This window comes from Dermacentor albipictus, chromosome 4 (assembly GCF_038994185.2).
Source record: "Dermacentor albipictus isolate Rhodes 1998 colony chromosome 4, USDA_Dalb.pri_finalv2, whole genome shotgun sequence".
Lineage (NCBI taxonomy): Eukaryota > Metazoa > Arthropoda > Arachnida > Ixodida > Ixodidae > Dermacentor > Dermacentor albipictus.
The window spans coordinates 26,880,673-26,901,684 of record NC_091824.1 but is presented as its reverse complement, the minus strand read 5'-3'; the positions used below and the strand labels follow the sequence as shown (position 1 = coordinate 26,901,684).

The window sequence follows — 21,012 nt, the reverse complement described above, 5'->3', positions numbered from 1 at the left end:
CTATTTCCTCCCAAACGACTGCTTGTATAAGGGAGATTGCGGGCACACTTTCCCGACAGTCGGAACAAACTGGAGCTGGAGCCATGGCCTCGAGCTCACGGCGAACAATGCACGTTATATCTTCCGTAAAAGTTCCGGTCCCTCTCCGGTCCTGTCTTATAACTTCCTTCTTCCGGTCCTGTCGGCTGAACAAACCGCGGAGGGTCTTCGCAAGAAGATGTCGCAGGGGTATTGGGCAATCTGTTGAAAGTCTGAGCAACGTGGCGGCCCTGCGCTTGTTCGAAGCGCCAGCAGTTCTTTATAATTGCATCCACAGTGGCACAATCCTTACACATCAGGAGGTTCAAGGCATCGTCTGCAATACCTTTCAGTATGTGACCAATCTTGTCTGCCTCGGTCATGTTGTTATCAGCCTTGTGACAGAGGGCCAGCACATCCTGTATGTACGCGACATAGGATTCTGTGGATGTCTGAGTGCGGCACTTAAGTTTTTTTTTGCTGCCAGCTGATAACCGACATGTCTGCCAAACCGGTCTTGCATTTTTTCTTTGCAGACATCCCAGCTCGTTAGGTCAGCTTCATGTGTTTCGTACCATTGCTTCACAGTTCCTCTCAGATAAAATGTCAGGTTTGCTAGCATCATTGTTGGATCCCACCTGTTGCTGTCGCACACTCGCGCGTACATCGTAAGCCACTCCTCAATGTCGGCATTGTCCATGCCACAAAATGTCCCCATGTCCCGCAGATGAGTGAGGATGACCGTTGGCACGGGCTGCTGAGGCGTCGCTTGTGTCGATTGAGTTGCCATTGTGGTGGCAGGTAGATGACGTCTGCTGCAAAGTTCCGCAATTGTACCCCGCACCTTCCACCAAAATGTTGCAGGAAGAAAGCAGGTCCACGAGTAAAAAAGAATGTATATTTACAACTGGTGTATATGGCATTCAGGCAATGGCCAGTTTTCGCCTTTCTCTAGTTCATGTCACCTTTTTCTTTCCCTTAACCGTAACAATATTATTATGCACTGTCAACATCACTGACCATAACAAAATTTCAGGGCTAGTGCGTAGTCTCCATGTTGTGAAATTATAATTGAATGTTCCTTTGTTTTTGATTCACAGTGATAGTAATAGCCTATTTTTTACACTGTTCTAATGTATAAGTTGAGTTTTCTTCGCCATAATTTTCACCAGTGTGACATACTGTATGCATAAACCATGCGCGCTGGCATGACAAAAATGAATGCCTAATTTGTTTTCTTTTTTGCGATTATAAGAAACCATACGTGGCAGCATTTTGAAAGGAATCGAATGTTGTAATATTGGTGTAGAGACCAGCGGCACAGACACTGGCTCCAAGCACTTGTCATATAGGCAGCGCGGTGGCTGCAGTAGGGATAGCCTCCATGATTGGAAATCGTGCTATAGTTTGCCATTGTAGTTAGGTTCTTCTTAAAGAAAAGGTTAAATAGACAGAACTGATGCAATAAATAATTACTAAAGGGTGGCACAATTACTTACTCTTAAATGGTGGCCACTGAGAGATACCCGTTACAAAAAGCACCACTTGGTTACCATCATCATCGGTTGCCCGCACAAGAAATGAAATGAAAATCTTTTGGCGAATTCAACAATTTGCACCGGCGCATACCGAGGAACCCTGGGGCAACGATGATTGGATGAAACGGCACACTGGGGCATCCCGGTGCAATTTGCCGAATTCGCCATTTATTGATAAAGAATAGGACTGGCATGTGGCCTGAGTGGGGAGGGCGGTTAATTAAGAGGGGTTGAGAGGCGTACCGTGGCTCCTCTCAGACTCGTTTTATGATGCAGGATTTGCAAGCAAGCTCCCACAAGGAGAGCAGCATTTTCTTGGCACGCCTGGGGTCAAGGGGTGCTGTCTATGCCTCATAAGACTGCGCCAGCAGGGCGTGTTTCTCCCCAAAGCAGGTAAAGGCACTCGCAGTGCCACAGGAGGTGTTTGATGTCTTGTCTGACGCCGGTACGGTTGCAGTACGGGCAGAGATTTGGAGGGATGGCGTGGGCAGCAGTGCCATCTTCTGTGCTGCTATCATATTGCTCGGCCATCCTTATACAGGAGCGCCACTTGTGCAGCGCATCCTCGGTTAGGGTGACATCGCACAAGAAGTGACAGTGGCTTTGGCTTCCAGTCGCCATTCTGCTTTTTGCAAGTGTACGTTCAGGCTGGTTCAGGCTAGCTGTGATAATTTCCGTGTTTGTTCTGAGCATGCCGTGTCGCAGAGGCAATGCCAGCGGGGTGCCTACAATGTTGCGTAAAAGCTACTGTATTTTTCCACGTATAACCTCCCCCCCTCTTGATTACAATAACCTAGAAAGAAAAAGAAATCTGTGCGTATAACTAGCAGAAATAACTGCATGCAACAACGCTCAAATCTTTGCAAAAACAGTTTCCGTTTGGGGATGCACAAGTTGTCAACGTCATAGCTTCGGCCAGCAGCTCGATCAGTGCCTGTGATTTATGCGTTACGAATTATGCTGTACAGCCTACGCTCGTTGTACAGTCTACGCTCGTAGAATAGACTTTCGGTTATAATGGACCATATTTCAAACCTTAGTTTGCACTACTTATTTTATTAATGCAACAACGTTTGCTTTTACTAGGACCGCGCTACAATGGACTATTGCCTACAGCGAATTTGTCAAAACCGGGCATATAAAACAGACTTTTGCCATGTCGGCTAGGGCTGGCAATTGACTTGTGAGGGTCACCCGATGATCGTGGCTCAATAACGTGTGCGCGAGGGAGGGAGGAAAGCAGGGTGGAAGCACGCAGTCTTTGACGCGATGAGTCATGGAAAAGGGGGGAGGGGCGATGGACAGGGGCGGGAGTTCTACTCCGGTGGCTACTGTGAATGGCATGCCCACACGGCCACCGTATATTGAAAGCGATTTGTGATGTGCACAAAGTGCACCCAGTGCCGCTAGCTTCGTACGCGCTGTGCTTTCGACGTTTAGTTCGTGTCGAAGCGAGAGACAACACGAAGGTCAATTCACTAGCTGTTGCAGTCATGCCTTCTCGTTCTAACATTTTGACAATGACTTTCTGCAATCATCAAGCGATATGTGTTCATGTTTACCTGTGCGCGTGTGACGAGGTGCTTGTTAATTTAGTCAGTAAGCTAAAGTTTAACACTTTATATGGCCGATAAAACTACTATCCTTACTTTGCATAGCTGTCCACTAATTTGCTATCCCAATTGGTGCTTCACCTTTCAGGCGAAACTGCGACTTTACCTTTTTTTTTACTTTGCACATTTGCCACACATTCTTTGCAATAACCTTGTTAAACATAGCTAGCAAACTTTTGCAAGTCAGGCGTTTCAGATATTACGGGCCTCGGATAAAACAGACATTTTTTGTTGGATTATCAGGGCCCGTTGTAATGAGAGTTGACTGTATTAACTTAATCTAAGTTAATTAATTATGGGGTTATACGTGCCAAAACCACTTTCTGATTATGAGGCACGCCGTAGTGGGGGACTCCGGAAATTTGGACTGCCTGGGGTTCTTTAACGTGCACCTAAATCTAAGTACACGGGTGTTTTTGCATTTCGCCCCCATCGAGATGTGGCCGCCGTGGCCGAGATTCGATCCCGCGACCTCGTGCTCAGCAGCCAAACACCATAGCCATTGAGCAACCACGGCGAGTAATCTAATCGTAAGCTACATGCCCTGGCCATCATTCACATCTTGACTATAAAAATACAAAAAGTGCCACCAACTATGGGAAGCAAGGTTACCTTCAGCAAGAAAGCTCTGGAAAAGTCATTGGGACATGATCATTAACAGAAATGTGTAGGGGAAGAAGACATCAGAGAACACATGTGATATTTCTCTAATAGCTGTGCGGTGCTAAACTTTCTTTTTTTGTTTTCTTTGACTTGATGCCTACATCAACATGTGCGCCTGCTGCACATAAATCGTAGTGGCTTGAACGAAGCTTCGTGCACAGGGGAGCAATAATGCAAATTTGTTGCACAACAAAGACTACAGTGGGGGCTGTTTGTGGATCACCAGCTCGCTTTCTCAGATACACTGCTAAATGAAAAAAAAAAAGAAGAGAGAGAGGAGAGAGAGAATGTTCAAACAGTCAGCAGCGACTTACCCCACCCATAGTGACGCCATCCAAAATAGCAACGAAGGGGATTGTCAGACTAGCTGTGAGACAAAGAGAAGAACACGATGTTAGGACACGGCATGCAAAACCCATGACAAGCTAGCAACAATGTTAACTCCCCTAGCCTGTTGTGATTTTGCGACATGCCAAATCTGAGCTCATAAATTCAAATTCTCTCACTAAACATACCGCTTAGTGAGAGAAATCCTGATTTTTGACATCATGTGTGGTCATCCAGCAAGGACGCTTCAGCATGTCGCCATCTCCGACTCGGAAAACAACACTTCGCACACTGTGTTTCCAGTGAGCGTGAACGCTCCAACAAACTTATGTGGCTGCATCTAATCACGTGCATAAATGAAAGTCCCCATCTCATCAATACCAACTGTTCTACAGACTGCCATAATAGGTAACTTATTGACCTGCCAAGTCTGAGCTTGTTCAGTATGACAACATGGAACTATAAAGGTACTGTTTTACAGCGAAGCTGGTTACCTCTATCCCTTGCATGCGTTACCAATGGGGGTATCGTGGCAGGCTGTATCAGGCGCACATGGCATGTAGACAGAAATGGAGACGGGTAGGGGAGAGAGGGAAAGAGTATGGCAACAGAAATATATATACGATTTCATAATGTATGCAGCACGTGTACATAACCTAAACAGCTGGTAATCCGTCCTCATGAATGTTGTGGCCCCACAAATTTCTAGTGCCACATGACCATCTGAGTTTTCTTTAACAGCTCTACAAATCTCACATCAGGGCAGTAAATGATGCGAGACTAATTTTGGATATTCTAATCTCACATACAAGTACTACTTTAATCTATTAAAGCGTTCATTTACAGGTAAAAAAAATTAAGCTTATAAGAGGTTAAAGGGACATTAAAGGCAAATACTAAGTCATTGTCGGCTGTTAAAAATACCATTCCAGAAACCTCGCAGCACTTGTTTCGTGCCAAGGAAAAGACCTAGTTTATGAGAAAATTGCATCTGAAGGGTCTGCATGCCTTCAGCACAATTCAAATCGCCTGCCTCTGAGCGAGGGAGTGGCGATGTTGCTTACGTGATCTACACACTTCACTGCTGCTGGGGGAGTAAAACGGTGCCTGACCGATGGCACTATGGTTTTCTGCGCAAAATGCTAATGCGCGGCCATGGAGGAGCCGAGCTAAGACAGATTGTAGGATTCACCTCTGCAGCTGATGTTGGTCAAGTGGGGCATGACATTGCATTGATGTCTAATTCTCTGCTACTTGCAGTTTGTGCGAGTTTCGCGATCCAGCTAAACCAGCACAGCTCTAAGCTATAACGAAACTGCTGAAACATGAAAGCATGGGCGGCTTCAGAGTGGAGAAAACAACACCTTTCAACCGCTTGCATCAATGCCAAGGGTAACATCAATTATTCTTTTTGAAAAATTGAATAGAACTGGAGAAGCAGCATTTTATTTCGTTTTATAATGGCATACAATGATCCTTCTATTACAAGTGGTTGAGTATTAGTGACAGAATTATATTGAGTGCCTTTGTCATTAAGCTAGTACTTATATGTCCTGGAGGAATCTCGAATCGTGTCCTGCATTTACCTCAATTTCTCATATACTAACGCTCTGTTCGTGATAATATTGATGCCTTAGACATTCTTGAGAAGAAATCTATTACTTTAGCTTGACTTAATATTTGCCTTTAGTGTCCTTTTAAAAGCAAAAGCTTGTTCCAAATAAATGCACAAGTCACAGGAAATCCATAATCCTCAGATTTTATGCAACATCGCTAAAGATCCTTTTGTAACCTTGCAGTTCAGCCAACAGCTCGAGAGCTAGAAAGCGTTCGTCGTCGTTGGGGCGCCCGCGTGCAGCGTCCAGAAGAAACACATAATATGCATGTATCAATATCACAAAGCTCCTGTCTTTACATTCCATTATGGCATCTACTAGGTGCTTCTGCAGGTTTTCACCTAAATGTCCAAAACTGGGCGCTATTCAATTGAGTAAATCCGATGAGCAAGTTTGCCTTCTCACATAATGCGAAAACTCCAGTAAAAGAATGAATGACACTGTGACACTAGCCTTCTTGCAGGCACTGTTTCACTGATGGAACTGTTGGGAATGTAAAAGGCATTTACATTAAAGGTGGACGAATATAAAGTTTTCAAATCTAAATTGAATACAAATAGTAAGCATTGAGTAGTCAAAGACAGGTGCACATATTTACATTAGAAAATATATTTTTGCGTGATTAAGTACCACGTTTGTACTGACTAGTGACTAACCAAGCAACCTTGGTCGCCATGGTTCAACAACACATTAAAACGACCAAACAATAAATAAAATATATTATTTCGCAAAGCCAAGCATTTGAATACTGCTCCTGCCCAGGAAAAATATTACACAAGTGAAAAGGCATTTGATTCTTTGGCTGCAACAGCTAAACAAACTTTCCACTGAACAACACTCCCTAACATGCTGCAAAACAATCCCAAGCAATTCTGGAAATACATTAGCCCAAATAATCATAAAGCATTATTATTATATGATAACGACAATAACCGTGTTCCTGACCATAAAGTATCTAAAGTACTAAAATCTGTCTTCTCTTCCGTATTCACTTCTGAACCTAATGCTGACCTTCCAGACTGTCCTTACCTCAACCACCCAACCATGCCAGACATAACACTTGAGGCATATGGTATCACCAAGCTAAAAGAATTCCTCAAATGAACATACACGACCAGCATCAATGAAATCAATTCCAAAATTCTGAAGAACACTGTGCATATCTCCAGTGTATTTTTGTGTCATATCTTTCAGCAATCATTATCATCTGGAGTGGTGCCACAAGACTGGAAAATAGGTAAGATAATTCCAGCACCAAAAAAGGATCATCGTCATTATGCCACAATTACCGTCCAATTTCCCTCACCAGTGTTTGTTCCAAACTAATGGAGCATATAATTTATTCTCCTATTGTAAGGTATCTAACATCTGCTAACTTCTTCAATCCTAATCAACATGGTTTTCAGAAAGGCATGTCCTGCGAGACTAAACTAGCTCTCTTCGGTAATGACATCAGCTCACATCTTGATCAAAACATACGCATAGATGCCCTCTTCCTAGATTTCCAAAAGGCTTTCGACAAAGTTCCTCATGAATGGCTCTTCGTAAAGCTATAGCATCTTAATCTTAACCCTTGTGCTCTCCAATTGATATGCAAGTTTCTGACTGTCAACAGTTTGTTTGCGCTAACCAATCACCTGTTATCTCCAGCGTGCCGCAAGGCACTGTCCTGGGGCCACAACTCTTTTTAATATACATTAACGACTTACTGAGAGGTTGTTCTTTGAAAAATTGTTTGTTTGCTGATGATTACATAACCTACCATCCTATTACTAACAACGCTGATTTTCGTGCTTTCCAGCCCGACCTTAGTGCCATTGAAACTTGGTGTAATAATTGGCTAATGTCTCTCAACGTCAAAAAACCTTCACTACTTACTTTCCATCGTCGCCAATAATTTATTTTAGCTAATTACGTTATCGCTGCTTCTGAAATACATGCTGTGACTTCTTATAAGTACTTAGGTATTAACATTTCCTGTAACCTCGGTTGGTACTCACACATTTGCAGCATTAGCAATGATGCCAATCGTGTACTGTGCTAACCGTCAACAGTTCCCCCTTCAGTAAAACTACTCGCATATTTAACACTTGTTCAACCCAAACCGGAATACCCATGTTCAGTGTGGGACCCATACCAAACTAACCTGACAACAGCATGGGAATCCATACAGAACCTTGAAGCAAGGTCCATTCACTCTGACTACTCTTACCATACCAGCATCACTAAACTTGTCATTTCTGAACCTTCCAACCCTCGAGCACTGCCGCAAAACAGCAAGACTGTCTCTTTTACAAATTTTATCACTCGCTGCTTCACCAGACCAACGTCATGCCTCCGCAACGCACTTCATCCCGTCATAGCGATTCAAAAGCTGTTTATCCCCCTCCAGCTTGCACCACCGCTCATCTTAACTCTTTCGTTGTTTAAACAGCGAAAGACTGGAATCATCTACCCGCTGAAGCGGTGCACCACTCCAGTCATTCACCGTTCAAGGCATTCACTGAAGATATGACCTAGATATGCCCACCCCTCATGTAAAACCCCAAATGAGGTATTTGAGGTATGAATAAATAAAAATAAAAGAAAAAAAAGAAAAGGAAAGCTTACTATCTTGGACCATTAGGGTAAGTTTTAATCTCTATATCACAAATTTTTAGAGGTGAGCTAATACCAGCCTTTTCAAATATGAATAGCAAGTATCAAATATTGAATCTAATATCAAATAGTAAAACACAGATGCGTGTATTTACAGTGTTAGATTTTTTCACCCTCAAATCGCACCAAATGACCACAAATCCAACAAGGTGTTAACTGACGTCATCAACGGCGATATTTTGATTATCTCGCAGCTTCGGACCAGCACTCTCGCACGCTAATCCGCTGGCACCTGTAGTGGTCAGTTTGTGCTGTCATTAGGCCTAGCTGCTTCGATGTTCGCTATCAAGCTTCCTGCTGTTTGGTGCTGTGCTTTTCATTAAAAAAATTCGCCACTGTCGACAATGGTGCTGACTCGGCCTTTGACATCCTCGTAGATGACACTGAAGCATGGAAAACATGGCAAGAGTCTAAAGCATTGCATAACACCAGTTTCTAAAAGTCAGTCTTGTTGCAACGCAGCGGTGTTATGCGGCCAAGCATACTGAGTGTGCAAAGGGGCCACGGTCACGGCACATAAGCTGTGTTCTTTAATTATATGCACGTTCAGCCACCAGCTCCTGTCACATTATGTGAACAGTGACACCTAAAGCGCTGCATAATGCTGGTTCTCGCAAGTCAGCTTCGCCGCGATACAGCTGTGTTACACGGCCAAGCATTCGCAATGTATTGCAGTGAAGCATACCAAGTGTGCAGAGAGGCCAATGTAAGTGGACAGAAATTTGTGTTTTTAATTATTCATGCGGACATCCGCCACGTCCGCCCAGTAAGAGTACAGAGACGCCTAATAATTGTACTGGCAGGCCTTTAAAGCTAAATCAGAAGTGGATGTGGCGATTTGAGCCCTTGAGGGCAGTTAAAGGCATGCATTTGTTTTCTCGAACTGCCCAATTTTTCCGACCTTCTTGTGATTCCTAGGGAGTCCGAAAAAACGTAATTTGACAGTAGTTAGTGCCTAACATTTGATTCGTTTCCGAAACTTTGAATATTCGCCCACCCTTAATTTACATATTTTTCTATTGGCAAGAATCTGCAAACGGTGACATTCGAAAAATGACAAATATTTGCACAAGCCCACTTTACCGGACAGTAATAAAGTACTGACACGTGCCCCTTTCCCCTCCGGTGGGTACTGGCTCGTTGAGGAGCAATGCAGCACACACCTACCAATGAGGTTGTTCAGTCGGTACTCTTCCCGGAAGAAGGCGTCCCGGAGCTCGGACTCCTTGCCTTGCGTCAAGGCAATGGCCTTGACATCACCACCTGCGCAGAAGGCCTTGGACCCGGATGCCGCTTTAATGATTACCATCTTCATTTCAGGATCCGTGTCCCATTTCTGCAAGAAAAAAAAAAAGGATACATACATCATAATGCGCATACATAAACAAGCCTGCACTCACCTTGAATGAATGTCTTACTTAATTTAAATGTATATATATATATATATATATACCATAAGTGAGCATTTCATCTGAGCCCTTAGCATGACTGCTAGTCATGGGATTATGCTAGGGGATACCTGCACGAAACCTGCATTCTCCCTCGCTCCACTCCTCCCTCAAGACATGCTGGTACTTCAGCACTGACAAATTGAGCTTCTCCTCCTTTGTAAGTTTTGATGACTTCCATCCCCCCCCAAGGTTACCCTGGCTTCACCCCTGTTTTGTTAAACAGGCAACTTCATTATAAAATTCTTAATTATAGTGGTGCTCGTGATGCCATGTTGTCCCCTTTATTACACACTATTCTTAATAAAGACATCCATTGTTGTGGCATTCAGCCATGTCTAAGTGTCCTGCATCTGATCCTGAATGTACGAATGACAGCAAGGATTACATCTGCATTAGCAGCCACATACATTGCTGGCTTACCTCCAATGTGGAGCCAGTAAAATGCAATGTGTGAAACAAAAACTATGAATTACTGATTAGAAGAATTGTGCATACAAGCTGTTGTATATGTGAATGAGATACGCACAAGGTAACCTTTATTTCATAATCATTGATCATCATGTTTTAAAGCAAATTCAGGGCTCTGACACATTGCATTTCATTCACATGTGATTTGATACTGACTACGCTGCCGCATAAAAACTGCATCAGAACTCCCGCTTGACAGCTTCACCGAAAAGCTTTTTTAAAATTTTGCTGCCAGATCTTGACTCACGTGACGACAGACGCCTTTGAACTACCATTGCCTCCTCTTTCTTTTTCAATGCCAGCCAGATGCGGCCGATCCAATCGTTCACCACCCTCTCCTATCATCCTTTCCTGCTCTCCCCTGTCAGCTAGCATTTGCGCCTGCTTTGCAGTTGTGGAGGAGAGTACCATCTGGATGGCGCCTCCCGACAGAAGTCGGAGGAAGACCGACAGCTGCGTGATAACCCGACAGATGCAGGGACGGAGCATCTACCACTTCTCCACCAGAATGGCAGCAGCGTGCACTCAGGCACACACATGATGCAAGCAGCCGTACCATCTGGGTAGCGTCGCATCCAGCAACTCACTGAACTAAGGAGCACCAACGGCTCCCTTTGGGGAGCGAGCGATTGCACTGGCATTGAAAAAATAGAGGAGGCGATGAAACTGCAATGGCTAGGACCATTCATGCTCTGCCTAGTTTGCTTCAGCCATGCTCATGTGCACAAACATGCTTTCGATTCACTACTGTCATTTACGATCTTTCTGGCTATGGAGCACCACAAAACTTCAATCTCATTCCTAATCTCTCAAAGCACTACGATGAGATACTCGCCCACATGGTTCTCTCACAGGACTGCAATTACTTTGCTTACAAGTTATTCTAGACACACGAGAACAGTTCATATTGAACAAACAGTGCAAACAAACGGGGCTATGGGAAGACAACACGGGCACTGGCAAGCAATCTTTTGTTCCATTGCTTTCTGCATTATTCTTAGCTTTTCAACCTTTTTTTCTTAGTCTTCATCTTTCTGCTGCTAATGTTAGTTTTGGTAGAATGAAATTATTGTACACTACTCAAGGATGGCGGTAAGCTGCCTGTCATGACTTTGGAGTGTGTCATATCTTGCAATTAACACAAGTTTATTACTATAGTCGAAAATAAAGTGCTTGCCCTAAAATTGTGCCACACTTGTTACTCCTAAAATTATTCATGGGCATTTAGCTTATTTTTCTCTCTTTTTGCAGTTTTGTAACCACAAGACTTCTGGAATTTTTTCTTTTTCTACTTTACCATGACGACGTATTTAATGCCTTCTTGATGTTCCTCATATAACATTTGGAACTGGGCTGATTCCTATTATTAAGAGTGACGTTTTAATTATTGCACTGTGCATGTTTATACATTATCATGGTTATTATAACCAACTGTAACAACAAGTGGTATGCACCCTCTCTGCTGTATGCTCTAATAAAATTAGGAATATTTTAAAATAAAATAAAATTACATTGTTAGATTACCCTGCTCACAAACTTCAATGCAAATGCAAGAACTGAGGGTTTCTATGTAGCTGCTTCAGCAATCTTGGAGGTCACACACTGCCAGGCTTTACTACTGCCTGCTTTGAGTCACAAAGTCACAGAGAGGGCGCCACAGTCTCTTCCTTATAAAGTAAGGCCCCTAGATAGTTTGAAGGTAGCGCCAGTCTTTCATCTGGCCACTGTCCTCTTTATTCTTGCTCTCTCCCTCTATTTGCCTATGCCTTATTGGCTTATACCCGTGTCACATGGGCAACTCAGATCTCCTTCAAACTTCCTTCCCTTAAAGAACCGCAAGGGAGTTTCACCTCAAAGGAGTTAGCTCCATGTCACACGGCCTATAAGCGAGCTTTTGAAAGCTGCTGCTGGGGCCCCATTAGGCGCTGCTCACCTCGTACACAGTCATGAAAGAAACACGTTATATATTGCTAAAAAGTCTTGGGAAAGACGTGAATCACTCATTCTGCATGCACGAGACGTGCGATCGCGTTGACCAAAACAACAAAAAATCGCACAGTCAGGGCAAACGCAGCAGCCATTCCGAGAACGCCCGGTTCGAGAGTCGAATGTAGCTGCTCAACTCAAATATCTTTGTCAGTGCTCAAATACTATATTATATGCAATAAAAACAGTAATAATTGCGGGTAAAAGTGAAATTAATAAAAATGAGGGTGCTTTCTTGACTCGAAATTCAAGCATGCTGGGAACAAGAGTACTCCCTTCAGTCTGCAAGGGAGATCTTCCATCTTCTTTCGCTAGGAACTTCCTTAAACTTCCTTTGCTAAAGGACTGCCGTGTGATACGGCGCGCATCTCCCTTGAAATAAAGACGTTCTTGGTTGAAGGGAGTTAAAAGGACTTTAGCGGCATCCGTGTTACAGGGGTATAAGTGTGGTAATGTGGCATTTTGGCCAGTTAGCGGTGGTGTTTATTGCTTTGGAAAAGTTTCAAAAGCATTGTTTATGCCAAGATGTGCAAGAATAAAGATTTATTACATGAAATACAGTTTTAAAATGAGTATTGACAATAAGTGAAGTATGACTCAAACTAGAAGCTATATGATTTTACATGCCTGCTGAGAGGTTTGGTACTTTACTGGGAGCACTAGTGGTGCTCCATGTAAGCAGAGGATAACAGGAGAAGGAGAATGGGAGAATGGCACTAGCTTAAACTTATCTAGAGACTTTAATATAAAGTGCTGACAGAACAGTGTGAAGAATTAGCATCAGTGAGTTTCACAGCAGGAAAACAACAAAATTGATCAGCCTTGGTTTTCATTTATGTTTATATACAATGTAATGAATAGTGCTGTATAATAGACCATATAGCACGATATCAACTGGGGTCAGGCTTCAGTTATTGCTAGGGAAAGGAACTGGATTCAGTCCTTCATTATTCAGACAACAGAAAAGTTGCTGAACTGAAACGACAGTACTAATATCCTGCCTTCCTAAGCAAGATGCATGAACATATTACTGAGACAAGCTTAAAGAAATACCGACACATATTTTTGATATAATAAAAGCTTATCACATGTTTCTCACATTTAAAAGGATAACACTTTGCCATATACAAAAAGGTTCTGAAACACCTATATTTCATTATCGGTTTCGAAAGGCCAGGCCTGGCACCATCGACACTAGAGGCCAACTGTAACGAAAGTACACTTTGATTAAATTGGCAATAAATTAGCAGTATATTCTACTGAAGCAATCTTGGAAAAGCCACAGGGCTGGCAATTGTCAATTGTCTAATTTTCTTACCAGTAGCCTTTTAAAAGCACCTAAGCAGATGACTGTGCATGTGGTGGTGAGCGGCTTTCATGCAAGTCTCAGAACATCTCCTTCAAGATGCTTTAGCGCACTGTTAGCAGCTGCAGGTGGTGCCTAATCATGGCTGTCATGTCAAGGAGTCGTGTGATCCGAGCCAAGCATCTCAACACGCTCGCTTGCCCGCGAAGGGATCATAGCTCGAAGGATCGCTCAGCTGCATTCAATTGGGCATTAATGCTTTTTATTTTATACACTCATGACATGGCGCCGCCTCCTACCCATTGGCTGATGCCCAACGATGCACTTACTTGGCACACGTTTAGTCAACCAGAACTGTGGAGCGGCCGTGGCATTGGGGAAGCGTGCTGGTCTCGCACCCCGGAGGACCGGGTTCGTTTCTCATTCAGACCAAAATTTACCTTATATTCTTTTCAAAGGCACTAATTTACTTTGCTTACAGGAACCTCCCCGAGAAATATGATGTAAATTCAATTATTTTTTTAATGTGTCTACTCTTTGGCACAGGCCATTTTTATGCCATCATTCGGTCAAGCTGATGACTACAATGCTGGATTTTTGCGTAACAGGGCATATAATGCTTTCGCATTAAAAGCCTACTTTTGCGACCCCTTCATGATGCACCCACTCGTTTTTCAAGTGTGACATTTTGCATAGAGGCTGTTTCATACCTGCAATGTCCGAGCCTACGCTTTTTCTTTTGGCCCAAAATTGCAACGAGACTAGGTATGCTGGTGTTGCTAGTAAAAAGTAAGCAAGAGTGCTGCATGATATTATTCTGGCGGCCCTCATGTGCGCCAGCTGCAGCGTTCCCGGGAACAGAGCAAGCCAGGTGTTACGACTCATGCACGTTTTGGGTGCTGAAATTGAAACTACTAAATAAAAATTTGTATTACAGAAAACAATTTACAGTGATTGCCTGGCAAGTTCTACTAAAGCTAAATTAAAGCATTTGGAACTTCAATTACGTACTGCAAAAATAATGACTACTTGAACATGCTATGTCACCACTCCTTTAAAGCAACACTAAGGAGATATGTTAAATTATTTCAGACTGATAACCTAGTCTTTGAAATGTTTATTTTCAATAATTTCACTGAAATAGGTTGATCAGTAGAAGAGAAAACGAGGGTAAAGTACATTTTTTAAAATTTCCCGTCAAAACCCTTATGTTAGTGTGATGTCATGGATTTCATAGTACTATTTTGTATTTGGGCCCACATGGTTCAGTAAAAGTTCTTGAAAGCTGCTAGGCTCAATCTTTGGGTTCTTTGGAACACAATGTAGTCCACTTTTACTGACAAAAAATCAACTGGGCCCAAGGAGACGCTTTTAAAATCCACAACACCGTGGCGAGATGGTGCGAGAACGTTAAACGGTACCGACTAGATACTTCCGACTTCATTTTTTTGCGTAAAATGAAGGTCGTAGAGCTCTATACCCTAGAAGAAAGAATGACAAGCCTCAGAGCACAGTAAATAATTTAAAATAACTGCTTCTCTGCAGCCAGTTTCAGTTTACTTTCTGAGGAGGAAACTGTGTTCTGACGTCACGACACAGTACATAGTCACGTGGGTGAGCAAAATGTTCCGACATTCGTTTGGTCGTCTGCTCTGCTGCTACATCGGCGCTCACAATGAGTGGCAGCATACGAAGCGACCGAGTGAGCCAGAATGAGTCAAAATGTCACAATGTCCTGCTCCCACATATTGTGTTGTGACATGAGGACGCTCCTGAAAACAAAACTGCCTGTAGGTCACCCTTTTAAGGCATCGGCCTCACCCACCTTTCGTTTTTGCTTCTTTTCTGCCTCACCAAGCCTCTCTGCATAGTAGGAGTGGCTTTTTTTTGTATTGCAGAACGGTAACTTACAAATGCATCTGAAATAATTTCTTCCTCTTTAGTGTCCTTTTAAGCTAGATATTTCAAGACTTTTACCCAGAGAACAAAGTCTCCACGTGGAAGCCAGAAAGTCAAACCCTTAAGACCACACACCTTTGATCAGCGTCATTCTTCCTTTCTTTAATAAGTCTTTACTTTCTCACCAAATGATATGTTTTCCGATTATCAATTTTATGCACTGTAATGTGGCTTTTCACTGCGAGTACTTAAGTTCAATTTATTTACCATGAACAGGGCACATTTTGCAATGGGAGCTGCAACAGCAGTTTTTGTTGTGTAATATTACTTGAGTAATGGATCACCAACTTGCCCAGAATGCTGCTCTCATGCAACAGCAGAACAAGCCCTGTCTCGTATTTACATTATTTTTGATCACTCATAGAGGCTCTGTTCTAGATTGCAGTAGCAATTTTGAATGCTAATCTATCACTTCACTTCACAAATCCCAAGATATCATTTTTGAAACGCTGTTTGATGCTTGAAAATGCTACTTAAAGTGCAGGACACTACATGCAAAGCCCCAGGCAGCATTTTTGACATTGTGAACAAGGCCCCCGTATGGGAGCCGAAACGTCTTGGTTTCTTTTCTTTTAATGTTTTTGGTCAGCGTCAATTTGCCCTTGACTATGAGCAATCCTGACCAGACAAGTTTTCGTTGAACTCTTGATTTCATGGTGGAGTAAAGTTTCCTGCTGTTGATGGCTAAGCAAACCAATTACTAAATAATTACTATACCAATTAAGTGTAAATCAAACATTTAACTGCTTTTGTTACAAATGTGCACTGAATGGTTAGAGATAAAGGTGGTCTAGTTGTTCCAATTTTCCTTGATGTGGAATGGTGTTATATTATTTAGCTTTATTGTCTAGTTAAACAAATTGTGGCTACATAAAAAAAAAGTAGTTCTTGGCAATTCAGCACGCACAAATGGCAAACTGCGTAGGTAAAACACTTACCTTAAGAACTGGATAAATCTGACGAATCATGTCGAGAGAGAGAGCGTTGAGAGCCTTTGGCCTGTTTAAGGTGATGACACCTTTGTTGCCAACCTTCTCCAACAACACATCGCTGGACTCTGTTGACATCGCCCTCTGAAAAACCAGATATACCAGCTCATAAGCACAGAGTACATGAAAAGATAAATATAGATTGCGCATGCATGCATCGTTCTCCATCATGTTTACTTTATTAAAGGTCTACTTCACAAAAACATTTATTGATGGAAAAACACACATGCCTGGTCAAGGCGCTGTGATCTAAGAAATAATAATGTTGAGCATTTCTTCACTTTATGAATTTTGTACTCACAATTAGGTGCATGCTTGTTTTATGTGTACTGCTATCAACATAATACTTAATCTTAGAAGCCACACACAATCATGCTTACTCCAATAAAGTGCACATCTTGATGTCAGCCAAGACAAACTATTAAACAACCAAGCACTGGACATGTAAAAATACATATTAAAAAATAAACTGAAGTTGCACATACCACAAGTTGTGTCTGTAAGCTCACTGGTCCCCTCAGGCATCTGAAACAGCCACAGCAGAACTGTTTTTCCTGTTCAGCACGTGATTATTAAGACTAACAGTATGACGTTAAAGCAAACAATTAAGCGTTAACGGTGGCACAAATGCTTCAAATACTGTCGTTAATCGCCGGGAAAGGTTCGATGTAAGTAGCCTTTAAAAAAAAAAGTTAAGACAGCAACAGATTTACAACAACGTGCCGGTTGCACAGCCGATAAAAAAATATGCACACGCAGCAGCATGCTCGCATTTACCTCGTATCGTATTCCACAAATCCCTCTGCACTTCAACCGACCTTCCCCTCAGTACATCGCACCATTGCACATCTTTAGCGACGAGAGTTAAAAATGGAATTCGCAGTGCTTGCGCGTCGCAATTTCGCCGAAATTTAATTCGAAGTGAAACGAACACACTTATCCCAGATGTTGATATAACGGGCGAGGATAGACGCGGCAAATCATAGCGCACGCCGCAGAGGTCAGGGGCGTCTTTTATAGGGCAACGATTTGCCGTAATGCAAGGTCCCTGTAGCTTATCGAAACGTATACCTTCCCTCGGCCAGTGACAGCGTATTCATTGCCACTTTTGCCACGCCTCAAAGGCCTAAACCCGAAGGTGTCGTGAAAGTCGTCGCACACGCGGGGGGAAAGGTCCGAGTTGAGAGAAAGTTAAGCCCGCGAAACAAACTTTCCGCGAGCACGCCAGTCACGCGGGTCGTTGACATGCCTCGATCGGTAAGCTACCGGTTCGTAGCGATCGCAGGAGAAGGACGGCAGCAGTTGTTTACCTTTTAGCGAAACCCAGAACAGTCGTCCGCATCACCTTCGGGATCGTCATCTTGCTAGTCTCCACTGATGGCTCTCCCTCGCTTTTTTTTTTGTCCCGAGTACGCCGGAGCTTCCGGAGGCCTTCAAAGTCCGGCACAAAAAGCCGTGTCGTCTTGCCTTTCGCGCACCTAGCTTTCTATTGCCTTGTGCCAACTATAATCACGCCCATATGAGTTTTATTTACAAATAAAACCACATAAAAACTACACAACCTTTACAGCTTCACAGGCCAGTTCAACTTGCAGGCTACTGCTAGCGAGGCTAGTGCGGACGGATGCAGTTTCGGATTCTCGTTATTTGTGAAAAATCGTGGGATAAATGGGTAGGAAATGTTTACTTTTTATCACCTGCTTTTGTACCCTTTAAATTGAAATATTTTTTTACCAAAGAAAGCGATAATTAGGGTTCGAAAAAGTGATACCAGGCACATTGCACGTTACAAGCCCGTCATGACGGAGGCTGCAGTTGCGATTTTACTGCAGCATAGCGCATTTTTGCAAGGACGCTGCACACAATGATGTGACGCTTGGCAAGCATGGCGCCTTGCAGAACGCTGGGAAACACCGCAAAGATCGCTACAGTTCGCTACTACTACTGTAACATGCTGTGGTTGAAATGCTTGTGCATTGTAGTACAAGAAGCATTCAACGTGCACAGAGGTTACACTTGGCACTCGTTGACGTGCTGCTGTTGACCGAGGAAAGTTTCTTTAACGTAGAAGACGACGTTTGAATATTTTTGTGTTCACAATGGTCGAACTCGATCGCTTCAGGTCGCAGTGGTTGCGAGAACTGAAAGTAGACGCGGCACGAAAGCCGGTTGGACCTGAAGATCTTGTTGGTGTCGTCATCGAGGGTCTTCGTGCCGACGACGCAAATGTTGATAACGAAGATCGGCTTGTCAGAGTTGATTGTGATGGTGGCTCGCGCACTGTCAAACATGCTGCCAAGCGGAGATTAATCAAACTCGAGTCGAACACGCTTTGCCAGGAGCAGCCTAGAGCCTTTGACATTGCGGACCGCCTGCTTCAGGGCGAAATCCTGACCGACGACGATTTGTTCGGGAAGTGTGAAGAGAAGAAGCGCGCCTTAGGTACTACGACGCCAGTGGAGTGCTCAGAAGTGCCCGCTGCGCCTGCTCGCCTGTCTGTAGAGAACGCCTGCTCATCGTTGGTGGACACGTTCATCAATGATTTGGTGATGAGCTTTAGATTTCGCACATTTTTGGAAGTGATGATACATATTTCTCTCGCACACTGGCACAGTCGAACGTGCTGGAGTAAATATTGTACAGTATGTCAAGCCATAGCTATGGTCAAACTCAATTGACATAGCCCATTGCGATAGAACATTTTCAAGCGCATTTGACTTTTCTATAATAACGCTTGGCTGTTATATGGCACCCAATCATTGCTTCCAAGCTACTTTAGCAAACAGCGGCACCGATGGCGATAAGTTCGTTCGTAGCGTGCGAAGCAGATTTCATGGAATAAATGTAGCGTGCAAGTCTGTATTTGTTTGCTGGGGCTGAAAAAAACATCTGCTCTTCGCATCAATAAAAAAATGAGAAATTAACCCAGAAAGCCCAATACACCATTACATGTCAAGTAAAATTAGAACTTCATGACCTTTTTTTTGGCCATGGAGAGTATGTTCCTACAAAAAAGAAAAAAAAAAGCAGTGAAATATTTGAGGCAAAATCAGTATGTTAATTATTAAAAAATAATTGCTTTGCCGAGCTATCCAGCAAGAAAAATGATGCTCCAGCATACCAAAAATGCTCCTAATGTCTTTTATGTTAGGTTTACCTCAGTTAAATCGGTATATTTAGCAATTAAACTCAGTGTATCAAACATGATACATTGAGCTGTATGGGTACATTGTTCAGCGCAAAACAACAGACACAAGGAAGACGACAGGACAAGGCGCTTGTCCTGTCGTCTTCCTTGTGTCTGTTGTTTTCCGCTAAACAAAGTATTCATGGATTCGCACCAACTAGCCCGCCAACGCATTGTGCTGAGCTATACGGGGTCACAAGTGTTGCCTCTCACACAATGTATTACTTCATACATACTATGTAAGCATGATGAGACACAGCCTAGTGTGAATGGAGCATTCATAACACATTGCAACAAACACAGCTCCCGCTGGTGCTGTGCTACAGACAAGCATAACTACATGCACCAGCAGCTGCACTAGCTGACTGTGACATGTTCTCTTTATTAGTTGCTTCTTACCTACTAACTTTTGTTGTACTCATGCCATGCTGCCATGCTGCCATTGTAACTTTGCTGAAGTTAATTGTTACTTAAAGTAGCTAAACCCGTTCTTTTGTTCTGGTTGTTAAAATTCAGACTTGTCAACAACCTGTGACAGTTTACTTGAGCAAAACTACAGCAAATATTCAAATTATGACTTATACAAGAACAAAACAATTTCTAGTTCAATAAAATTGAGCTGCTGTGGGACATGTTTGAACCATACTATTCCACTGTGCTACTTCAATGCGCCTGCACCACAGGCACTGAGACAATTGTAGAGGAAAGGAGAAAAAGAACCATGAGAGTGGAACAGCTAATGTGCAGTGTATGTTACCACACATTTTTATTTTTAATTCTGGGGTTTGCATGCCAAAACCACAATGTGATTACGAGGCATGTCGTTATGAGGATCTCCAGATTAATTTTGACCACCTGGAGTTCTTCAACATGCACCTAATGCATGATACACAGGCATTTGCTTTGCATTTCGCTCTCATCAAAATGTGGCTGACATGGCCAGGATTTGAACCCGCACCTTCGGTCTTCGCAACACCAAAGCTACTAATGCCACCACTGCAGGTAAAGGCTTTTGGCAATCAAGTTTGCCAGGCTGAAACAGAAATGACTGAAACTTAGTGATATTGTCACTGCTTCCATGTTCTATAGCCACTTGGACATCTTGCTACACCAGAAGTCTGCTCAGAGTTCATGTGTGAAGGTATGTTGATGATACATGCAACATGACAAGTGTGGCCACAATGGCATGATCCTGTGCTCTGCTGAAAGTTGCAAAACAGTCACATGTCACTG

The 21,012-nt window shown here is 43.1% G+C and overlaps 2 protein-coding genes across 2 annotated transcripts in view; one reads left to right on the top strand and one right to left on the bottom strand.

Moving 5' to 3' along the window:
• Hibch (3-hydroxyisobutyryl-CoA hydrolase) overlaps positions 1–18,210 on the bottom strand; it is a 62,268-nt gene extending 44,058 nt beyond the window's left edge. The window contains exons 1-5 of the mRNA XM_065436299.2: positions 17,903–18,210; positions 17,078–17,117; positions 16,542–16,676; positions 9,601–9,769; positions 4,147–4,199 (exon numbers count right to left, since the gene is read on the bottom strand). Coding sequence (XP_065292371.2) covers positions 4,147–4,199; positions 9,601–9,769; positions 16,542–16,676; positions 17,078–17,117; positions 17,903–17,952 — 447 coding nt within the window. The 5' untranslated portion in view covers positions 17,953–18,210. The remainder of the gene's footprint in view (positions 1–4,146; positions 4,200–9,600; positions 9,770–16,541; positions 16,677–17,077; positions 17,118–17,902) is intronic.
• A 110-nt stretch (positions 18,211–18,320) lies between these two features.
• Positions 18,321–21,012, top strand: part of LOC135905282 (F-box/WD repeat-containing protein 8-like) — a 46,359-nt gene continuing 43,667 nt past the window's right edge. The window contains exon 1 of the mRNA XM_065436298.2: positions 18,321–19,138. Coding sequence (XP_065292370.2) covers positions 18,692–19,138 — 447 coding nt within the window. The 5' untranslated portion in view covers positions 18,321–18,691. The remainder of the gene's footprint in view (positions 19,139–21,012) is intronic.